At 50.6% G+C, this 22,893-nt stretch overlaps 1 protein-coding gene across 1 annotated transcript; it reads right to left on the reverse strand.

Annotated features, from left to right (window-relative positions):
• Nucleotides 1-1,198: 1,198 nt before the first annotated feature.
• Nucleotides 1,199-14,856, reverse strand: LOC119103735 (runt-related transcription factor 1; the record flags this gene model as incomplete). Its single annotated transcript, XM_037227368.1, is given in 3 exon segments — nucleotides 1,199-1,327; nucleotides 4,047-4,160; nucleotides 14,432-14,856. Coding segments are annotated over 3 exon segments (607 nt in total), but the record flags the coding sequence as incomplete, so codon positions are not given.
• Between the last annotated feature and the right edge of the window lie 8,037 nt (nucleotides 14,857-22,893).

Below are 22,893 nucleotides of genomic sequence, written 5' to 3' on the forward strand. Positions count from 1 at the left end.
TTTACTGATGAAGACTGTGGTTCAAATGTGGGGCATGAATGCTTCCTAACATAGTATACAGGTAATATTCTACATTATTCGCTCCTGTTCCCTGTTTGACACCTCAATGGCTCCTTTCACATAGGACTTCAATATAACACTTCAATACAGACTTTCAACATAGGATTTCAAAATAAGGGCCACGAATAGCTTACTGTGTCTCATAATTGGCTGCGTGATTCTACCTTTTGATTGGATCATGTGCCGTAAACCTGATTTTTTTCTATTTGACCAGCTAAAATATACAAAGCACGAGAGCGTGCAGATCTTTCAGTCTCGGTTTACCTCTTTTAATTTTGACTTAATGCATCGCTATTGTAGGAATCTGTTCTTACTTTATTGAAATCCGCTCTCCCTGAACCTTTCTGCAGCCAACTGCTGCTAGTTGGCTTATTGTCAGTTACAGATGCCCGAGTCATCTTTGACCATTGGCGTCTGCCTCACAGCCCCTTTGTGAAAAAGGCCCGCTACAGCCCGCAACGGCGTATTCGTACTCGTGGCAAGTTGTGCAAAGAGCGGGGCAAGCGTTATGCCTGTTGACATGGCTGCCTTTTCTTTCCGAAAGCTTTATGGGATGTCTGCCACATTTGCGAATAAAAAGAAAATAGGAATTGACTTCAGGGAAACGGCAGGCTGCGGTTGTCAGATAATGCGCACCTCAGACCTATAGGCCAGAGTCACGCAACGCTCAAGTGTTTCCACATATGTGGCGGCAGGTATTGAGTAGGGGGCACACAGGGCATCCACAAAATCTGACCTTGAAAAGCCTGCCCAAAATATCTCACACTGAAAAGGCAGCGCTCCTGGTGCTGCCGTAGCGTGAGGGATATCATTAAGATGTTGCTTCCGCAATTGGAGGGGATATCCCCTGCCGATGTCGCAGTATGGCTGCGACAGTTTGAGGAGTCCCCACCCTGACAGCGGGACTGCGACGGTTTGAGCGACACCCACCCGGAGGAATCGCAGCGGCGTGAGGGACGCCAGCTCCGGCAGTGAGTCCGCTCGATAAACACTCACTCTGGCAGTATGGCAGCGACAGTTTGAGGAGTCCCCACCCTGACAGCGGGACTGCGACGGTTTGAGCGACACCCACCCGGAGGAATCGCAGCGGCGTGAGGGACGCCAGCTCCGGCAGTGAGTCCGCTCGATAAACACTCACTCTGGCAGTGTGGCTGCGGCAATTTCAGGAGTCCGGCTGCGATCTGCTCTCGGCGCAGCTGCTCCAGACCAGCCAGGTGCGGCGCGAAGAACGGCCGGTGTCCGAACGGGAACGGGAACGGAAACTGCCCTGCGGATGCCGGACAGCGCGTCAGTTGGATGACGACGTCTGTGTCGCACGGAGACGGACCGACCGACAAGAAAGCAGGCACACACACACCACACGGTCATACATACACATGTACAACAGACACACAGACAGACAGAGAACAGTGAGGCTGCACGAGGTAAAACAATTGACACTTATGCACGCTCTTCAAGTATTAATAATGTGCTCCTTTTGGGGAGGTAAATATAAAAACATCAGTTTATCGGCTCTCAGAAGGTTACGGATCAGCCTGGACTCAAGGTGACCATGTGATAGGATGTTAAACGACAAAAGTTCCTGTACATTCCTGTCGGTTAAAGCACGGTCGCAGAATCAACGACTGCACTGAGACTGCAACACTTGGGTTACACGCAGGAAAGGATGATCGTGAAGAGTCAGAGCTTGAGTCCACCCGTTTCTGCACACGTTTTGCAGTAACAAGAGAAATATACCACGCTTGAAGATAAGCCACCCCTCCCAAAAAAAACTTTGTCTGTGAACCTTTTGAAGCCTCGTATCCATGTGACGCAAACGCATTTAGATGCCTGTTATGCATTTTGTCTGGAGTCAGTCCTGGTCTAGATGCCCAATTATCTGGTTAGCTGTGTCGGGGACCAGACCTTCGTCACGTCAACACATTGCCCATTTGATGACGTGGCGTGCCACCAAGGTGATCCTAAGATGGCAGCTCACCGCCCAATGGGTTTCTTTTAGCTTATAGCGCTGTAATAATCCCTGTCAGGGGTTACTGCGTCGCTACCTATGGCCGTAGCTCCTACGCTTGTAAGCGAGGGAGTGGAGGGTGCCATGGCTTTCGGTCAGACAAAAGTATGCTAAGCTCCTAGATTTTCTCTTGTTTTGCAGATGTGTCGAAGAAACCTTGGCGAACACATTTGTCTGCACATATGCACAAACTGCTGGCAAATCGCGGGCCGCATAGACGTATGAGGCGATGACGTAAATGATAATCTAATGGATGTATGAGGCGGCGTGTTCCAGCACAGACAGCTGGGGGGCGGTGCCTCCCTGCATGTGATAGGCTCCTAACGAATCGTCACACATAATTAGCTACTGAGGGCCTGCAGTAAAGTGGCAATTAAAACCTCCGCACTAATTTATGGAAATATTTCGTGCCCATAAATTTACATTTCGGGACATTGACAGGTTTATTCGCGCGCCGTATGATTTTCATTAGTGCAATTTTAGGTAAGTTCCGAAATCAGGGTGAGGAAAACGAGTTAGCCACACGACGGGGCGTCCGTAACGGGCAGTAAACAGGCAGAGCTTAAGACTTTACAGCGTCGTTGCGTTTCTAGCGACCACATTACACAGTAAGAACACCATAAGCACACCAAGCTAATGGATTTTTACGTATGAATGTCAGGGTATAAACCATATGGCCTTCACCCCTGTCACAATGCAACCCTGCAGAAACGATGGACGCGTCGCTGATTAAAACTGTACTAGTGAGCATTTGCGTACAAATACATTGCGAATTAATGCCCATGCCAATGATGCAACCGATATCGAATTGCTGCACAGTACACTTGCATCCACTGAGTGTGAGAAATCTGGGCTAGCCGCTGCGCTGGCGCGGTCTTTGGCTCCATATGGGAGTACATGCGCAAATTAGCAGCCACCCAGCGTTGGCTGAATGTCTGTGTGGGGATGTTGCCTCAGCAGAGTGTATGTGTGGGAGTATGGTCCCAGCTGAGCGTCTGTGTGGGAGTATGGCCACAGCTGAGTGTCTGTGCGGGGGTGTGAGCCTGGTGAGCGTCTGTGTGGGGGTGTGGGCCTGGTGAGCGTCTGTGTGGGAGTATGGCCCAGCTGAGTGTCTGTGTGGGGGTGTGAGCCTGGTGAGCGTCTGTGTGGGAGTATGGCCCCAGCTGAGTGTCTGTGTGGGGGTGTGAGCCTGGTGAGCGTCTGTGTGGGAGTATGGCCCAGCTGAGTGTATGTGTGGGGGTGTGAGCCTGGTGAGCGTCTGTGTGGGAGTATGGCCCAGCTGAGTGTCTGTGTGGGGGTGTGAGCCTGGTGAGCGTCTGCGTGGGAGTATGGCCCAGCTGAGTGTCTGTGTGGGGGTGTGAGCCTGGTGAGCGTCTGTGTGGGAGTATGGCCCAGCTGAGTGTCTGTGTGGGGGTGTGAGCCTGGTGAGCGTCTGTGTGGGAGTATGGCCCAGCTGAGTGTCTGTGTGGGGGTGTGAGCCTGGTGAGCGTCTGTGTGGGAGTATGGCCCAGCTGAGTGTCTGTGTGGGGGGTGTGAGCCTGGTGAGCGTCTGTGTGGGAGTATGGCCCAGCTGAGTGTCTGCGTGGGGGTGTGAGCCTGGTGAGCGTCTGTGTGGGAGTATGGCCCAGCTGAGTGTCTGCGTGGGGGTGTGAGCCTGGTGAGCGTCTGTGTGGGAGTATGGCCCAGCTGAGTGTCTGTGTGGGGGTGTGAGCCTGGTGAGCGTCTGTGTGGGGGTGTGGGCTTGGTGAGCGTCTGTGTGGGAGTATGGCCCAGCTGAGTATCTGTGTGGGGGTGTGAGCCTGGTGAGCGTCTGTGTAGGAGTATGACCCCAGCTGAGTGTCTGCGTGGGGGTGTGAGCCTGGTGAGCGTCTGCGTGGGAGTGTTGGCCGGGGTCGGGCGCCCGTGTGACAATGTCGTTTGTGAGGCGGGCGGCCGGCCGCCGCTCAGCTCGTTACAGGCAGCGCGGCCTGGTACTGACTTGTCTTACTGCGTGGCTCCCGGGGTCCGTCCACCGTGACCTTGATGGCCTTGTTGTAGGTCGTGACCTGGCATGGCCGGGACGACACGATGATGGTCACCGACAGACTCTTCCCTGCGAAAGTGGGCGGCGCAGGTCAGATGGGCCCCACCAGGCGACAGGCGACAGGAAACACCAGGCAACAGGCGACACAACAAACACCAGGCAACAGGCGACACAACAAACACCAGGCAGTAGGCGACACAGTGTTCTAGCATTGCCGAATTTGGGTGTAAAGTGGCACCACATGAGGAGGATTTTTTCTCTTGTTTTCCCCATATGTTAATTTTTTTACTTCTGTCTGATATTGTCTAAACACACATACCAGACCCATATTTTCTTTTCAGAGGTTTTAACATGCCATACAAAACTAAGCTCACTTGAAACCAACAAGAACGAACAAGGCTCCACAGAACCTGGACACCTGGGGCTATATCCTCCCTCGCTTACATCTAAATAATGCTCATGTATGCACAGAGCAAGGGCACCAGGTACATTCAAGCCCGAGAGCCAACGGACTCCAGCCGTTTGTATGCATCAAGCTTGGTTTGTTCACAAAATGAACCACAATCTAAAGCTGTGTGCCAAATGCAAAGGTTTCACGCATCCCGAATTTTTTGGGTCACACGACGCAAAGACCACACCAGTAAAGCAAAACCTGATACAAGCGCCAGCAAAGCCTGATAGAGGATTTTACTTTACGTATTTATTTACCCGAATAAACTTGAACAAACTAAATTGCACCACTTACGAAATGTAAGAGTTAGAAATTCAAAAAATTCTTTCTGAACGATTTCCAAAGGCTGAATATCACCATTTGAACACTCATTTTCACAGAGTTTTAGTCAAATGGGTTGATCACAAAATTGGATAAAAAACTCTAAGTCTTTATAGTCATTTGAGTACTTTTGTTTATCTTGGTCTCAACCCAATGCAATACAACTTTACTTTTCCTTCCTCTCCGATAATATTTACAGATGTCATATATGGCTTACAATGTTGATCGGTTTCTCTGTAAAATGTTTCAACTGCAAACTTGCACGTATGTTTTACATAAATTGAATTAATTCGCCTGCCGCCCAAATAGTTTGATGTGTACACAAAAGCGAAATATATTTACCGCCATTCATCCTTGCCAAACCCCCTTTTCAGCTGGATTTTTTTTCTTTGGCTTATGGCGTGACTCAATAATGCTAAATCTAAGTAATTCCAGGTTCACTACCTCACCACGCTTCTTTATCCCGCCGCACTAGTTTTGGAACAGACCTGGCGAGGCTAATACAGAAGTGTTTAGTAGCAAAATTCTGCCCCTCGAAACTGTTTTCTCATGCAGACCTCCTCTCACTTATTTCGCATTTCAATCTGGTAGTTTGATGGCATGCTTTATGCTCAAATTTTGTGGGTGGGTTGGATGACCCTGTCTGTCATCAAATCTTGCGAAAAATATTGATTTTTTGTTCGGGGGAGCAGAAAAAACCTGCTCTAAAGAAGCCAGTAAGTTTCTACTCGGCAGCACCTAAATGGCCGTGCTTTTAAACTTGCTTTTAAAACATGATTCGTAATTAGATTTAGCCATTTTCTGTTTTGACCCAGCAAGTTTTGTTCGTAACAGAAATTACGTAGGCACAAGACATGCAATTAAACCATGTTTTCCATGCTATTGTTTATTTGTCTCAACTTTGCTGAAGTGGTCCCTCCTGCCTGCTTTAACAAAATGTTGTCCATAGTTGTCATGGTCTACTAACTGGCAAATGGCTGCATTGTAGATGTCCCTACATTTTAAAAATCCGAAATTTGTCACTGGAATTTATTAGTATGCCGCAGGCGCTCACAATTTCCTGAAATACGTATACCATCATTGCATGTTTTCAGCTAACGTATTCTTACGTGTCTGCTTGGACGTCTTTAGCTCCCAAGGTCGATGCCTACACGAATACATGATGAGGCCTATTAGATTTACTACGAGAGGCACGACCCCCTTCCCGTCGCTCCCTGAATACGCTCGCTGACAACACATGCTGCACTATTTCCTGCCCCGGGACGTAATGCAATGGTTATAGACATTGCATGGAAAACTGCAGCAACGGCTACACATGCCACACACGAACCGTGCGGTACTGATGCCACTGCACCAGAGCCATGCATGCTCTCCCATGCTGCACACAAGCTGCGCCATACACATCGGTTTGGCACGGCACGCGGGAGGCCTGGACGCGCCGCACGTATCTCAGTGAGCGCGCCGGAAGTGCAGAGCCATTATGCACCGACGGTGTAGTTTGATCAATGATGCACGAAACGGTCACGGAGAGAGAATACTGAGAAAGTTGGTGCGCTAAAGCGACCGTAGCGAGCCAATGTCAACGAAAACTGTTGAAGCTATGCCAATATCAGTGACAAATGTGTGAGGGGTGGCCAGTGCGCCGCATATCAGTGACGGAGCGCGAATCGGTCACAGCACGGGTCGGCGGCTGGGCGGGACTCGGTCACAGCACGGGTCGGCAGCGGGGCCGGACTCGGTCACAGCACGGGTCGGCAGCGGAGCGGTAGTAGGTCACAGCACGGGTCGGCAGCGGAGCGGGACTCGATCACAGCACGGGTCGGCAGCGGAGCGGGACTCGGTCACAGCACGGGTCGGCAGCGGAGCGGGACTCGGTCACAGCACGGGTCGGCAGCGGGGCCGGACTCGGTCACAGCACGGGTCGGCAGCGGGGCCGGACTCGGTCACAGCACGAGTCGGCAGCGGAGCGGGACTCGATCACAGCACGGGTCGGCAGCGGAGCGGGACTCGGTCACAGCACGGGTCGGCAGCGGAGCGGGACTCGGTCACAGCACGGGTCGGCAGCGGGGCCGGACTCGGTCACAGCACGAGTCGGCAGCGGAGCGGGACTCGATCACAGCACGAGTCGGCAGCGGAGCGGGACTCGATCACAGCGCGGGTCGGCAGCGGGGCCGGACTTGGTCACAGCACGGGTCGGCAGCGGGGCCGGACTCGGTCACAGCACGGGTCGGCAGCGGGGCGGGACTCGGTCACAGCACGGGTCCCCAGTGGAGCGGGACTCGGTCACAGCACGGGTCGGTGCCGGCCGTGATCGAGTGCCTCTGACAGCCGCAAAAGGTGGGCACCGATTCGGGGGCGTCCCAGTCGCCAATATCGGTGATTTACGACCGTTCGTGGATGAATAACTCGTCCGGACATCGATTGCATGCTCGGCATAATCACACTTTTCGTATAGTAATTGCGGTGGCAGTGGCTATTACCGATTAAAATAATTTGGTTTGCATGCGAAATTCTCATTAGGCGCCGTCAAACTAATGCAGCAGTTGCAGCAGGAATTCGAGGCTAGTTGGAGGGCGGCATGGTCTGTGGGCCGTGACGCTGACGCAGTGGGGGCCCACCGTGCTCCGATCGCGTACGTGGGCCACGTGTGCCGCCGTGCCCAGGCCACGTACGGCTGTCATGTCCCTATCATGTGTAGCTGCCGTGCCCTGGCCTCGTATGTCTGTCACGTCCCGCCCAGACTGGCTGTCACATCCCTGTCATGTGTAGCTGCCGTGCCCTGGCCTCGTAGTCTGTCACGTCCCGCCCAGACTGGCTGTCACATCCCTGTCATGTGTAGCTGCCGTGCCCTGGCCTCGTATGTCTGTCACGTCTCGCCCAGACTGGCTGTCACGTCCCTGTCATGTGTAGCTGCCGTGCCCTGGCCTCGTAGTCTGTCACGTCCCGCCCAGACTGGCTGTCACGTCCCTGTCATGTGTAGCTGCCGTGCGCCTGCCACGTGAAGTTGCATTGCGCTAGTCATCTGTGGTTGTCCTGTCCTGGCCTTATATGGCTGCTGTGCACCTGTCACGTGAAGCTGCTGTGCACCAGGTGTGTGTGCCTGTCCTGTTCTGGCCTTATATGGCTGCTGTTCACCTGTCACGTGAAGCTGCTGTGCACCAGGTGTGTGTGGCTGTCCTGCCCTGGCCTTACGTGGCTGCTATGCGCCTGCCGCGTGAAGCTGCTGCGCAGTAGTCATGTGTGGCTGTCCTGCCCTGGCCTTATGTGGCTGCTATGCCGCTTACATGTGAAGGCCGTACCCCGGCCGTGCTGGACTGCCATGCCGAGGCCACGAATAGTTGACGTGCCCTGGCTACATTGACCTTGTCTTTGAAAAGCAAACAGCGTGGCTGTACTTTACTCCAAAGCTCAGCACATGCAACGCGCTGCGCAAAAAAAGAGCATCCATAATCCACTATGACCTCATTTTGATCATATGTTTATCGTTGACTGACGTTTCATCACACGACGAACATCTGTTGGAAAGAAGCAGTTGGAAACCAATAAAGAATTGAATTGCAAATAACCTTTACAAATTAGATGTACGTTATTTAGTCGCTGACGTGTATATAGCAACTCAAAGGCAAGGTTAGCCTGCTAGCGAAGACAGTTCCCAGGGAACTGTTTCATCTAATACGGAAACAGGGCACTCGACGAGGTCATATAAGATCAAGGTCAAATAAGGTCATTAACCTGAAACTATTATAAGTGACCTTTTGCTTAGAATATATGTCTAGCTTGAATGTAGCTGCATAGGGGTGTCTGAGGAAACTTCGACACCGGTCTTGTTTTACCACATTGACCTCATTTGACCCAAAGGCCATGAGCTATGGACCTCAAAATTTGACACCAGTGTGTGCACATATAGGTCTATGTATCCTCTTAATTTGGTGTCTCTAGCTTTCTCAAGTTTTGAGGTGTCAGGGGTCATGCTGACACCATCCGAGCGGCGTCGTATTCAACCGGCCTCGGGGCGTAAAAGGTGTGCCCGCGGCCTGAACGACAGTGGTATTGAGCATTGCCTTTCTCCGAGCAGGCGTGCCACGTACCAGACATGCCGAGTAGGATATGGCGCATCAAATGTGGCCCAAACACTATTTAGACACACAAGTGAAATATAAAGTTGAAGTTCATTCCTTTCATTTCGTGTAATTTTCACCACTCATTTAATCGTACACTCATAAACAACGGGCACCTGTTATACTGACGGGCTAAGTCGCATGATAAATAGCTTGCGACTTAAGCGCTACCAGATCACCTCGTTGGTTGCTGATGTGAGGAGCTAGGCATCAGGGGGTATGCGAGTCAAGTCTGTTGTGCGAGTCGCTGGGGTGCCGATGTTGTGCGAGTCACGTCTGTCGCCCCGGGGCAGCCAGCGCCCCTCACTGCGGTGCTGATGTTGTGCGAGTCACGTCTGCCGCCCGGGGCAGCCAGCGCCCCTCACTTCGGTGCTGATGTGCGTGTCACGTCTGCCGCTCCGGGGCAGCCAGCGCCCCTCACTGCGGTGCTGATGTTGTGCGAGTCACGTCTGCCGCTCCGGGGCAGCTAGCGCCCCTCGCTGCGGTGCTGATGTTGTGCGAGTCATGTCTGACGACCATTCGACAGGCGGCTGGCCGCGATCGATGCGGCCGTTTTATGGAGCCATGGGGAGGGTACAGGAGGGGGGGGGGGGGGACGCGGGCAGCCGCCGGACACCAGACGTTAACACGGGCGCAGCAGCGGCGCTCGTCAGCCGGGCTCGTTTAGAGAAGGTGCTCAGAACAAGGGAAGACGCCCGCGAGAGAACCATTGTCACCGATGCACGCACCGAAAGAAGATATTTTTGCTGTTTTGTACAGACATTTGCAATTGAAACAGGTAACTAGCACATCAATTCAAGGTGCTTTTGATGTCGCATCGCCACATTGTTTGGAGAAGCTCAGCCCCTACCCATCAATAACTGGAGCGGCATCATGAAAGGACAAAATTGACCCAGCATTTGACTGCGGGCGGCTCGATTAAGTCCATTAGTTTCCGATCAATTGACCATAGCCATTATTTTGATTTCAGAACCTGCAAAATGATTCCAAAATGGATTTTATGGTGAGCAACACAGCTGGTTTCGGCGAACTCAATTCATTGATGACCTCTGGCCAGTGGCACTCAATCTCATTACGAAACACTTATCAACACGCAAGTGGTGCACTCTTCTATGAGGCGCCAGCGACTTCTTTGGCCAGATTAGCGGCCAGCGCCGTAGCCTTAGAGAAATACAAAGCGCGGCCCGTTCATGTGACATTTCATTGCTGATATGCGTCACTCATACAAAAATGTAAAATCAGTACGTATAACGCATTGCCGTGCTTTGCTTGAGGTTATAGATATAAACTGATTCTTCTGACAGTTCAAGCTGGTAACTCTGAATACATCAACCTACGATGATGACTTCTAGCATGAAATACATCAACATATAATGAAACCCCAAAACAACAGGCGTAATGCTACTTACATCCCGATGCAAAATTTCGTCTAGACTGACTTCAGTCCGGTTTCCCTTCACCCGCGTGAAGCGAAGCCGGGCTAGCAGTTAATTTACAAAAGGGCTAGCGGTAAATTTCTTCTCAAGTGTCTTTCATAGCGCACTGGCGGCTCAGCAACAGCCTGCACTACCTCACGCCACCGGCGAGCCGGGCTGAGCACAGGCTGCACACGAGGGTGGCAAGGCGGGCCGGCGGAGACGCGGCGCCACCGAGCGGTCAGCGGCCGGCAGCGGGCGCCCCGCCACCCGGCCTCCTGGCGCGTAAACAGGCCGCCGCCATTGGCCGCCCTGGCGCCTGAGCCCAGCAGGCTATCCGTCCTACTCCAAGGCGAGACGCCATTGGCCGGCCGTGGCTGGGATGACCGGCGCCGTCACACCATCTGGCTTCGATCGACCGCGCGGCCCCCAAAACGCGATAGCCCGCCCACCCTCCGGGACAGTATTTATACTTGACGGCCGCGCTATGATGGGTGTCGCGGCTGGAAATGCTGCTCTGCGGGAGCCAGGGTCGCCGCAGTGGACACCCCCTCCCCCACCGACCTCTCCCCTCCAGAGGCGTAAGCACCTAGTTGCTAGGTGGGGCATGAGCATCCTCCCTTTCAATACAGACATGAATATGTGCGTGACTAAATGTCAGCACTTGACAATTACGCACGCAAAAATGAATAGATTAAGAAGACACGATGCTGTTTTATGTCATGCCTCAAAGGTCATGCCTATGAGGCACGCTAAACTCAGCTTTCAGCGGAAAGCTTGGGTGAGGTTCGTTTTCCCAAACTGGAGGTATTGGGGCTACCCGCAGAGCACTCACATTCAGATCGAGGAGGCCTCCATGACAGGGTTGGAGGAATAAATGGGACTCAAAAGACTCTTGCCTGCATCGATAAGACTCGGTTTTGGATCATAATATTACTTCTATGAAAAAGGTAGCCAATGTTTCGGCACAAGAGGCCCAATGTTGTGTTAAAGAGGCCTATTTGCTGGCTCGGGAGGTCCCCGTTACAAACCATGAGGCCATTTTGGGTTAGGAGGTATTCTCTGTATTCACGAGGTCCTATTTCTGGAACAGGAGGCCTTTTTATGCATCAAATGGCCGCGGTTCAGAATGGAAATGCCCTGTTTCGGGATGGCGAGGCTCCTTGGTCACATTTGGAGGCCCCCTTTGCTAATAGGAAGCGTTCAGTTCTGGATAAGACTGTGCATCTATGCATCTGGATGCTTTTTTCTGCCGAAATTGATTTACTTAGATGATACATACAGAGAGAGAGAGAGAGAGAGAGAGAGAGAGAGAGAGAGAGAGAGAGAGAGAGAGAGAGAGAGAGAGGGAGAGAGAGAAAGAGAGAAATATATATATATATATATATATATATATATATATATATATGTATATATATATATTTATATATATATATACATATATATATAATGCAAGATTAATGCCACAAATGGATGGGGGCACATGCTCTAGGTGCCCATTCCTCTTGAATACGACACTGCCGAGGAGGTCTCCCTGTGAGCAGGCCCACTTTGTCCTGGGAACCCCATGGAAAGTCCTGCTCCGATCTCAAAATTCGTGGCTCCGCCCCTTCATACATGGAGCGCGTTCATTTTCTCCAGATTATGGCGAAGCGTGCCAGTTTAAGGCTAAGTATTTCGTGGAATATGTGGTAAAATGAGTTAAAATTAGATGGTGGAAGGCAGTCAAAATCAAGCATGACACCTGATTCCAAGACTGGCTACGACTGACCGGATAGTCGATTTGATCACCTGATGGCTAATGACTAATGCATAGCTTCTGTTTGGGCCGTAAAAAAGGAGTTTAAAATGATCTAGTATTTACAACGTGTTGTAAATGTGAGTCATAGGCAGAGTGTATTATAAATTATATAACCGACAGAGATGGCATATACGACGTGGGCGGCGTGTAAAATTGTCTCAGGCAATTGCGCATGCACATATTTCGGAATATATCCGGCTGTTGCTCTCTGTTACTAAGGCACAAAGGAAAAAAATCGTAAAGATCACGGACTTGTGTACATGAATTCATTTAGGCAGGCCCGTACACACGGACAGCGAAAAACCAAAGTGACAAGAGTGCTGGCGCTCGCAAGCGCATATGGGACTTTCGGCGACAGAGAAAGGTTCTTGTTATTTTTACTTCATCGGAAAAGCCCACGACCGATGCGGAGGACCCCGAGCGATCAGGGGTGCCCCTGCCGATTGTCATTGCGGCCCCCGTCAACAGCGCAGGTCCTCCGATAAAATCGGAAACCCAAGATCAATAGGGCGGCACTTGAGCGATCACGCGTTTGAAAGTGCTGCGACATCCAACAAAAAGGGTCCCGTCAGCAGTGTAGGGTCTTCAGAACAAGCGAGAAGAACCCAAGACCAATGTGGTGGGCCCTAATGGCCGGGAGTGTCCGGCAGATTAACACATAGGGCCCGGCCAGAGCGCAGAGCCCGTTGAGCAAGCGGGAATGACATAAGACCAATGTGCATGAATTAATGCTCTTGAGCGATTGGGATTGCATTGGTAGATAAACATATACGGGCCCTATAACAGCGTAGGGTCCTTCGGGCAAACGTGAAGTGCCCAAGACTAGCGTGGGGGGGGGGGGGGGCTGGGCGATCAAGAGTGCCCAGGCAGAAAGGGTCCCGACAAGAGTGCGGTGTCTTCCGCAAATGAGACTAAAGGGAAAGGCCCTAGACCAAAGAAGGGGACCTCTGAGCATCGAGTGCCTCGGTAAGGATATGGGCCCAAGGAACCGCGCAGGGCCTTCCGAGCAAATGGAAAGAACCCGATACCAATGTAATGAGCCTGAGCAGGCAAGAGAACCCCGGTAGGCTAGGATATTGGGCCCCCGGCAGTAACATTAGGGCCTTTCGGGCGAATGGGAAGAATCCGTGGAGGGCTCCTGCTCGATCAAGAGTGCCTAGACAGCTTAGCATATAGCGCCCCACAGGAGCGATTCTAAGTTTTTCTCTTTTTTAGAGGATGCCACGCCGCTCATGCAGACTTGACGGAAAGGGAACGATTGCATGCCGGGGGCAGGGCAATCTGTGATCGGTAACCTGGGCTTGTCAAAGCGGGTTAGCCATCCACCAGCAATGACCTTCTCATGCAAAACTCGCCACTGTCGTAAGCTGCGGGTATGCGTTGATGGTTTACATGGTTGACTGCCCCAAAAGTAATTTTGCAACAGCAAAACGAGCAGTCTACCTAATGAACTACTGGGAATATGGCGCTACATGCAGGTAGCAGCATACATCACCCCGTTTTGAGGCCAATTGACGGTTTCACGACCTTTGTGGCGGGCATGGCCCTTTTGTCCCCTCCCCTACGGAATCCTCCTTGGGGTGGGGCCCTCCGGCAACAGGGACAGGGCCCTCCGGACAGATGCAAACAAAGCAAGCACAACCTAGAAGGCCCCTTTATCATCTGATTAACCCAGCAAGTGTGCATATATGATCCCCGGCAAGAGCGTAAGGCCTCTGGATAGCGTGATGACCCTTTCAATCCTCCCAATCACCGTCGTCTCAATCCGGGACAAATAATTTTTGGTCTGCTCATGGGCCCTTCACTTTCGCTTCCGACTGCTCTTGGTGTCTGGAGGCCGATAGACGTCCAATATTTTTTTCTTTTGTGTAAAAATAACCGATAGAATATGATAACTAAAACAATATGGTAACCAAACCATGATGAACAAACCAAACCATGTTAAACTGGTCCGTTCGGCTGCTCGTGGGGGTCCTCAGCGCCTGTAGATCCCTTCGGGGCCCAGAGGGGGGGGGGGGGCATGGCCCAATGACCGCCCCTTTGGTCCCACCATTGACTGAATGAAATCTGCACAATACACCTCGAACCATATACCCACTCCTAAAATCCAGTCATGTGGGTCATGGCCAGGCTTGAGTGTCGCCTTAGCTGCTTACATGGTGTTGCCAGGCTTAAGTGCCGCGCTAGCTGCTTATATGATGTGGCCAGGCTTGAGTGCCGCCTTAGCTGCTTACCTCGTCCGCTACGGCCGACGAACCTTAAGTCATTGAACTTGGCGACGCGGTTCTTCATAATGGAGGCGTTGTTGCGCAGTTCGGCGCAGCAGTTGTCGTCGTTGCCGGCCGTGACGGTGACGACAGTGCCGTCGTCCACGTGACCTAGCGCCACCACCTTGAAGGCGACGGGCAGCGTCTTGTTGGAGCGCCAGTGTGGCGGCAGGGCGGTGCAGAGCAGGTCCGGCGCGCCCGTGCGCACCAGCTCGCCGGGGTGCTCGGCCACCACCTCACTCAGACTGCGCTCCAGCAGGAAGTCGGTCATCTTCTCCAGACCGTCCTGCTGCTGCATGACGCCGCGGGTGCGCTTGGCCGGCAGGTGCATGCCGCTGTTGACGGCCACGGCGCCGGCCGGGCCGGGTCGGCTGGCGCGCCGGGTCCTCGCGTGACGGCGCTCACCGCAACACTGGCCGCGGCCGGCCGCCGCCACCGGTGCCGCCGCACGGGCGCATTACCCAGCCGCCGCTGGCGTGTCGCCGTCCGCAGCCGCCGCCACCGCCGCCGCCGCCGCCGCCCCTGCCGCCGCTGCAGTGCCGCACCGGGGGAAAAGGGGGGCTGCGCTGAAGCCTGACCGGACTGGTCGCCTGCTGTCGCCGTCTGCAGTCTGCAGCGGCCGTCGGCGACGATCAATTTTCAATTAAGAAGCCCATCTGTCGCATTTGTGGCGGCCGGCGGTGGGCCGGTGCGGCCTGTCTGAGGCCGACCGAGACCGCGCCCAGCGACCAATGGCGGGCCGGCGACGCCGGCCGGGGGCGGGGCCAGGCGCGCCGGAGGTGTGGGCAGCCGCACTTGAACTTTGCGGTTAAGCAATGAGAGGAGATCGTAAATGATGGAGGGTGAGCGGCAGCATCATTGGCTAACCGCAGAGCGACCGCAGCCGAGGCGGTGGGCGGGCCCAGACGAGCCGCTCGCTGGATGGTCAGTCGGCAGCCGATCAACAAGTGAGGCTGTGCACCGCTCCAATCGATACGGCGGTGGCGGCGACCGGCTGCGGCGGCCGAGACGAGCCGCCGGCGCCGCGGCGGCCGCGCTCCGGCCGCCGCCGCACCGACCGACCGGAAGCGGCCGCTCTCGCCGGCGCCGCGGCCATAGGCTGGCCCAGAGCTTTGTCAGTGACAGACACGGTCACCGGCGCTGCTAGACTAGATAATACGGGCTTGCTAGCTAAAATAGTGTTGCCAGTTTTCTCGAAACTCCCCTGAAAAGCTAAAAATTTCCATTAAAAAATCAATTTGCCGCCCCGACGGGAGACAACTTATTAGACCCCCTGCCCACCACCACCAAAGTAACGCCTTTGATGGGTTGGTTTTTCTCAACATGTGTGTTCGGTCAGGTCCTTCACCTACCAATGAACCAAAACTTATGTTCAATAATGGATACGAGAGCATACAACCCTTTATTTAGGAAAAATATATAAATTTATGGGGTCATTAGCGTGTGAATTCAACGGAGCGTTGATATAAGGGTTTAATTTCTTCCCTGCAGGTCTCTGCACGACCACGAGACTTTCGCAGAGGCGGCGATCATGGCGCAGGCATGAGACAGCGCCCACGGCGGCGACCATGGCGGAAGCACGAGACGGCAGCCATGGCGGTGACCACGAGACGGCGGCAATGGCGGAAACACGAGACGTATTTCACAGTCTTTTCGTCTTCAGTTCTGTCAACTTTTGGAACAAAGGGGGCCGAATCTTGGGAGAAACCTACTTGTTCTTTCGAAACAAACAGGTTCGCCAACCTATTTTGAGAAACCGCGCCCCTCCACTTCCATCACGGATAAAGCCCTTCTTCGGTCCAGGGCTGGGACCCGGCTTATAATGCTTTCGTGCAGCCACAGAGCCGATACATAACTTATTCCAATTGCCTGAGCGGGGCGGACTTTCATCACCCCCCTCCCCCCCCCCCCCCCCCACCCTTAGTCCTCCCTGCGAGGGCATGGCCAACGGCGCTCGGTGGGTTTTTATGTAATTTCACTTCCCTGTGAAATACAGAGAAGTGATTTTTTAGTCTGCTGTGCCGTTGGCCGTTGAAAGTTTCCTCTTTTTAATTATTGCTTCTTGACTCTTGTTTTAATTTTTATCCTTTTGACTAGGTCCATTTGACTTAAAGACTTTCAATGTGATATTTTTGGGTTTGCATTGCTTTTGACTTTTTGGCTACCTGACTTTTTGCTTTTTACTTTTATCCCTTTACTTTATGTCATTGGACTTTTTGTCCTCTAATTTTTTGTTTTGTCTTATTGTTCTGTAAACCATATATTTGTGAGGACATTGGTGCACATCATAACGAATTTGAAAAGGGTGCACGCACTACCGGCATCCCCTCCCCTAAATGAGAGACTGCTCAGGAGTCCCCTCTATAAGACGGTCCGATTTCGTCCCGGAGACGGCTGGGAAAGTTCGCCCAACTCCAAATTTGTGGCGTCACACATTGTGTGGGCCCGTTCCAGAAGCAAAACTATGACTGATGTGTTTGAAACCTATTTACCATCAGTAAGGAAGGCATGGAGCTTCTGGTTATTCGGTCAGCAGTGAAATTTCGAAAATAGCCGAGAACAATAATGCAACCTTTTCAAGCCACCAATAAATGGATGACTCCGCGGATATATCTCACTTTCTTCCCAAAGCTGAAAGGAGGGTTTCAGCCCACCCACCCCCATCCCCCCACCCCCAACCCCGCCAACTGGATAGACAACCACCTGTATAGACAACCACGACCCTGTGTTCGGCATTCAGAGTTTAGGCTTTCTATGCCGAATTATTAACCCTCAATATACTAGATGGTACGGTTAAATGACGCTATAGAGGAAACGGTTCTGAGGCAAAAGGCCGAAAATCCCACTTGGTGACTGGCGTCTCGTCAGCTGTTGAATGGCTAATGCGGAATGGCAGCGTGAAAGCTGACATGGCAAAAAGCCAAAAAGGCTAAATGGCGAAACGCAAAAAGGCAAAATGTAAGAAGTTCGACCTGAAAAAATGGCGAAAAGTTTAAAGGGAATGTTCCACCTTTATATGGGGTTTTGAATAAAAATAGGCACCTCGGGGGCCTTTTAACGCAGTTCACGGTTATGCCCTTTTTAAGATCCAAAGCCCTTTGGTTACTGAGTTACACACCCGCCAACTTGGCAAAGGTATATTGAGGGACTATTTCAAAGCCACCTCCGCAATGATGGTGTCATAGAAACGTCATACGATCGCCGCGATATTACAGGCTATTTTCTACCTATGGTCAAAAACAGTGAGTGTCGCGAACGTAAGCGTGAGCACTTTCGGGTTGTGCGGCACTCCTCGTCAACGGGGCGTTTTTCCTCATATCTAGGCCGTGGGCCAAAGTTATAAAAAGAACGTCACTGTCTGCAAAAGATACGACATTGGAAAGATAGTGGCGCTATCCCGAATGATTTTAAAAGAAGACGCAAGGGCAACTCTGTCCGTTTTTCTCCTTTTGTTTCTTCCTGTTCTCCTGTTGGCGTTTTTTCCTGTTCTTCTCATGTATTTATTACCGACAGCTCGGTTGGCGAACCTATTGCTAAATATTTAACACATATTGCACGGCAAATTTAAATCTTGAAAAAAATATTGTGTTCTGTAAGTACAACCTCTTGATATGCATTACCATGAATCCCCGTCAGACTGTTTGGGAGCGAGCTCACAGTGAAATATGGTGTTAGGAACGGAAACCTGTGCGGAAATTGTGAGAAAACCTGCAAGTTGACAGTCCCGCAAGCTGTGCAGGTGTGGAATCACACGTATTTGACAAAAGAGTGTGAATCAGGGGCTTGAAATGGGTGTGATCACTGGTGGTGCGTAACAGTGGCTTGTATTGATCTTGATGTGATGGTGAGTGTGCATGCGAGGTTTGTATTTCTGAGAGAGAGCATTGCTTTGGTATCATTTAAGTCCACTGACCCCAATAAAATGTGGTGTATCGATACCTGTATCTATCTTAATGTTCGTGTTTGAACAGGACAAGGTGGTTATGCCCGTAAACTGAAAGAAACACTAACACCTATGTTGTAGAGGTGTGCAAAGGCAACTTGTTACTTCATTATGGTCTTGTCAACATTTTGAACCTTATTTAGGCATTACAGCAAGCAATTGATCCATTGCATGTCATTATATAAGCACTTAACTATGGCAGTAGGGACTGGCCTGTGCAGCTCCTTAATGCACGTGCTTGGTATAATCTCACATGATACAGCTTTGCAAAATTGTCTTTTCTTTAAGAATCTGAATTTTGTATGCAGGCAAGCTTTGCTTGTGAGTCATCAATGTCATAGTCACTGCAACTTGTGAGATGCTGGATGCTGACAAAGGTGTAGAAGTGTTGCTGTTGATTTCTTGGATAGTGCCTAAAAATATGTTATCATGAGACCTGTGTGCATCAGCAGCTTACCACTTCCTTGCATTTCACCGATCTAACCATAATTGCAGGTACTTGTCATGTCTCCAGAGTTGTGCAAGGTCATCAGGTTTGCAGTGTCACTTCACATGTAATATTTTCTTGTTATTCATGTGTTATTACTTGTGTAAACAACATTTTTGAGTAAAGCAGCCTGATGGCTGCAGCATGTTGCATGGCTGTGGAAGCAGAGGATGTGCTTGCATCTTTGTCACCCGTGTCTTGTGGATTTTCAAAACAGGCCGAGCAGGTGTGTCACTTATTGGTTGTGTACTTTGCTGAAAGTGATTTGTATATTGCATCATGTGTTGTTGGTCACTCATATGTCAAATGAGAGTTAATACAAGAATGTATGCTTGACCCATTTTTTCATGATGTAATTTATTATGAAAGCAGCAGGGCTTGCAGTGTAAAAACCATATCAATGTTCATTATGCCATGCCACAGTACAGCGCTGAGGTAGTGACACTGCTGACCCGTGCCATTATACAATGTATCGCATTAGTTGACTACTCTATGTCAAGCCTATGGTATAACGGCTTATAATTTATGAATGACTGGTAACAACAGATTTAGCAATGCCAAAAGATTCTCAACAGTGAGAATACTGTTGCACAACAACGGTTATACCAGGGTTCACTAGTAATTGCATTAAAAATCATCAGCGAAAAAAACGTGTTTGGTACCCAACCTTACCATCTTTACCATAGAAATAACAATGTTTTGGCGATCAATTCATAGCAATGGTACTGATTTATAGTTGTTGCACGCAACTGCATTTCCAGTTACAAATAATAAAGAAGGTAATTACTGAACGCGTTACATGATACCAATGTCAGGACTACAGCACTGCAGGCAAGGATAAGTCGACAACACAGTATTCACATCCTCAACAGTCCTTGGCAGGTTTCGGTACGAGATTCAAGACAGTCTTTACAGCATATCGTGCTTTGATGTTAATAACTGCTCTAAGAGCTGACGATCGCCTACGTTGCGTATTTCAAACTGTCCACCAAAGCTTTTCTTGCGACCAGCAACAAGACGCAAAAATCCACAAAGCCATTCACTAATACACGGCTCAACACAGCGCCCGCGACGGGAATGGCTTGTTGGCGTCAGCTTTTGTGCATTTCGAGGTATTCTTTAGGTCTGGCTGCCAGATGCTGTCAGGTATGCTGTCGTCACAAAACCATTCCATGACGCCATCAAACAATGACTTAGTGGGCCGCATTTTATAAACTTTGAAACTTCGCTCCTTAAGGTGGTTTTCTGAAGCTTGAAAGCTTACCAGTAGTCACAAGTAAGCTTTTCCCGTCATATCTAATGCTTATCCCAATATCTTCAAATGTGGAACATACCTTTAATGGCGAACTGAAAATGGTGACATGTAAAAAGCCGACGTGACGAATTAATGGATGGCTAAATGGCGAATGCAGAATGGTGACCTAGCAAAGCATCGATGTCATATTAGCGAACGGCTAAATGGCGAAAGGGTCATGGTTGAATTTGGTGATGGTATTGATAAACTGTGGCATGGAAAACATTCTCCTTCATATCTGACGTTTGCCTCCACATCTTCAAGTATGTAACATTTTCTATAAGCAGCTCAACCTTTGCCGTTCACCAAACTGATATGCTGTTTTTTTTTCCGTGTCACCGTTTTACAGGTCAACATTATGGCTTATTGACATTGCGGTATACCGCCATTTTTCTGCCGTTCTTTTTCATTTTTCTGCCTCTCGCTATCATTTAGTTTCGCTGTTCTGCAGCTTTGCCATTTCGCCGACGCGAATTTTTGGCTCGTCGACTTATAGTATATATATGTATATATATATATATATATATACTATATATATATATATATGTCTGCATAGTACATAGGTATAGTCCATATGTCGCCAATATAAAGATCGTTACATGGAGTCAACAAAAAAATTTCGGTAAGCTGCAAGTGGACTTTCTGTCAGGACACCGCAGTTGCCGATGTTGTACCCACGTTCTGTTCAAAGATATATGATGTGTGATTGCGGGGTCTACGAGGTCAAGATGTCAACTAATTCAGTCTCTCTCTCGCTCTCTCTCTCTCTCTCTCTCTCTCCTCTCGCATCTCTCTCTCTCTCTCCTCTCTCTCTCCTCTCTCCTTCTCGCCTCTCTCTCTCTCTCTCTCTCTCTCTCTCTATCTCTCTATTTCTCTCTCTCTCTCTCTCTCTTCTCTCTATTCTCTCCTCTCTCTCTCTATCTTCTCTTCTCTCTCTCTCTCTCTCTCTCTCTCTCTCTCTTCTCTCTCCTCTCTCTTCTCTATCTTCTCCTCTCTTCTTCTCTCTCTCTCCTCTCTCTCTTCTCTCTCTTCTTCTCTCTCTCTCTTCTCTCTCTCTCTCTCTCTCTCTCTCTCTCTCTCTCTCTCTCTCTCTCTCTCTCTCTCTTCTCTCTCTCTCTCTCTCTCTCTCTCTCTCTCTCTCTCTCTCTCTCTCTCTCTCCTCTCGCTTCTCTCTCTCTCTCTCTCTCTCTCTCCTCTCTCTCTCTCTCTCTCTCTCTCTCTCTCTTCTCGCTCTCTCTCTCTCTCTCTCTCTCCTCTCTCTCTCTCTCTCTCTCTTCTCTCTCTCTCTCTCTCTCCCTCTCTCTCTCTCTCTCTCTCTTCCTCTCTCCTCTCTCACTCCCTCTCTCTCTCTCTCCCTCCCCCTCTCGCTCTCCCTCCCTCTCTCTCTCCCTGTTCCCGCAGAAGGAAGGAAACGGAAGCAGCTGGTCGTTAACCAGACTCGCAGTCACTGGTCGCAGCCGTCAAAACGGGGCAAAAAGGAATTACTCATTCTATGTACCTCTGGCGGATTTTGTGGTCATGTTTTTACCACCTAAGCTTGTTTTTCATGTCGTCATTTTGTTCCTCGTCATTTGGATATGTCGCCATTTTCCCTAGTCACCATTTGTTCACATATGACTCTTAAGCAGTTCCACGACATTTGGCCGTTCGCCAATTTGGCATATGGACATTTCTACATCCGCAATTTTACGATTCTTCAGTTAGCAGCTCGCCATTTTGGCATGTCGCCATCCTTTCATGTCACCATTTTGCAGTTTGCCACGTTGCCGATTCGGCCTTTTGGCACGCTGACATTTTACTTGTTGCCAATATGGAATTGAAATGGAAAAAAATATGCAAATGATAATTATGTGAAATATGAAACAAAGAAAAAAGGCATTCGGCAAACTGCGAGCCGACTTTTTGCCCGGGACACCAGATCAAACGAGCAATACATTGGTGCCAAGTTCCAGTTCCACTGTAAAGAGTGGCTCCTTTGACAAAATCTTGGATCCGCCCATCGGTCAGGGACCGGCGTAGCCACGAGGCCAATTGAAAGACACGTTTGAATTTCACATCAATTCACATACGTCTAAAATGCCGTGCTTGCGCCTCATGTCACCAACACAGCACCGGAACCCTTAGAACCAATAGTTCAGTAATTTCATTTTGTCATATCGCACGGACACATGCAGCCTTAAACTTGGATTTGAAATGCATTTTCAATTTTGCCAAACTTTAAATAATCTTCTTCAAAGAACCGATGAGTGCGAACGCCGGATTCCACACACGAATGCCCTGTCGAATATTGCGCGGGCTTAACTCTGTATTGCAGGGCCCAGCCAAACATTGGGGACCAAACTCAACATTGCAGGACCATGCCCCCCTACAGAGATACAAAGTTCCACCCCTGCCCTGGGGCACATTAACTTCTAGCACTGTTAACCCGACCAATCGTCCAACAAATTTCAGGCAAGGAGGCGAGAAATGCGCACAAGCCTGCTTCGGTAAACTGTCCTGGGCTACACCGATATCGGACCATTTTATCCTATCGGGTGATCTGCTCGACTTGAATGCTATGGGAGTGCCAACTGAGACCTAAAGTTCAATGGTTTGTCGTGGGCTAAGTGCAAGCGGAGGGGGGGGGGGGGTGAGGGGGGGTAGCGGGCGGAATTGTGCTGCACAGATTTAAACACGTGCTCTGAGGGTGCAGTTCATCCAGCCCA

Source organism: Pollicipes pollicipes, unplaced genomic scaffold (genome assembly GCF_011947565.3).
Source record: "Pollicipes pollicipes isolate AB1234 unplaced genomic scaffold, Ppol_2.1 Scaffold_5724;HRSCAF=6776_pilon_pilon_pilon, whole genome shotgun sequence".
NCBI classification, from domain to species: domain Eukaryota; kingdom Metazoa; phylum Arthropoda; class Thecostraca; order Pollicipedomorpha; family Pollicipedidae; genus Pollicipes; species Pollicipes pollicipes.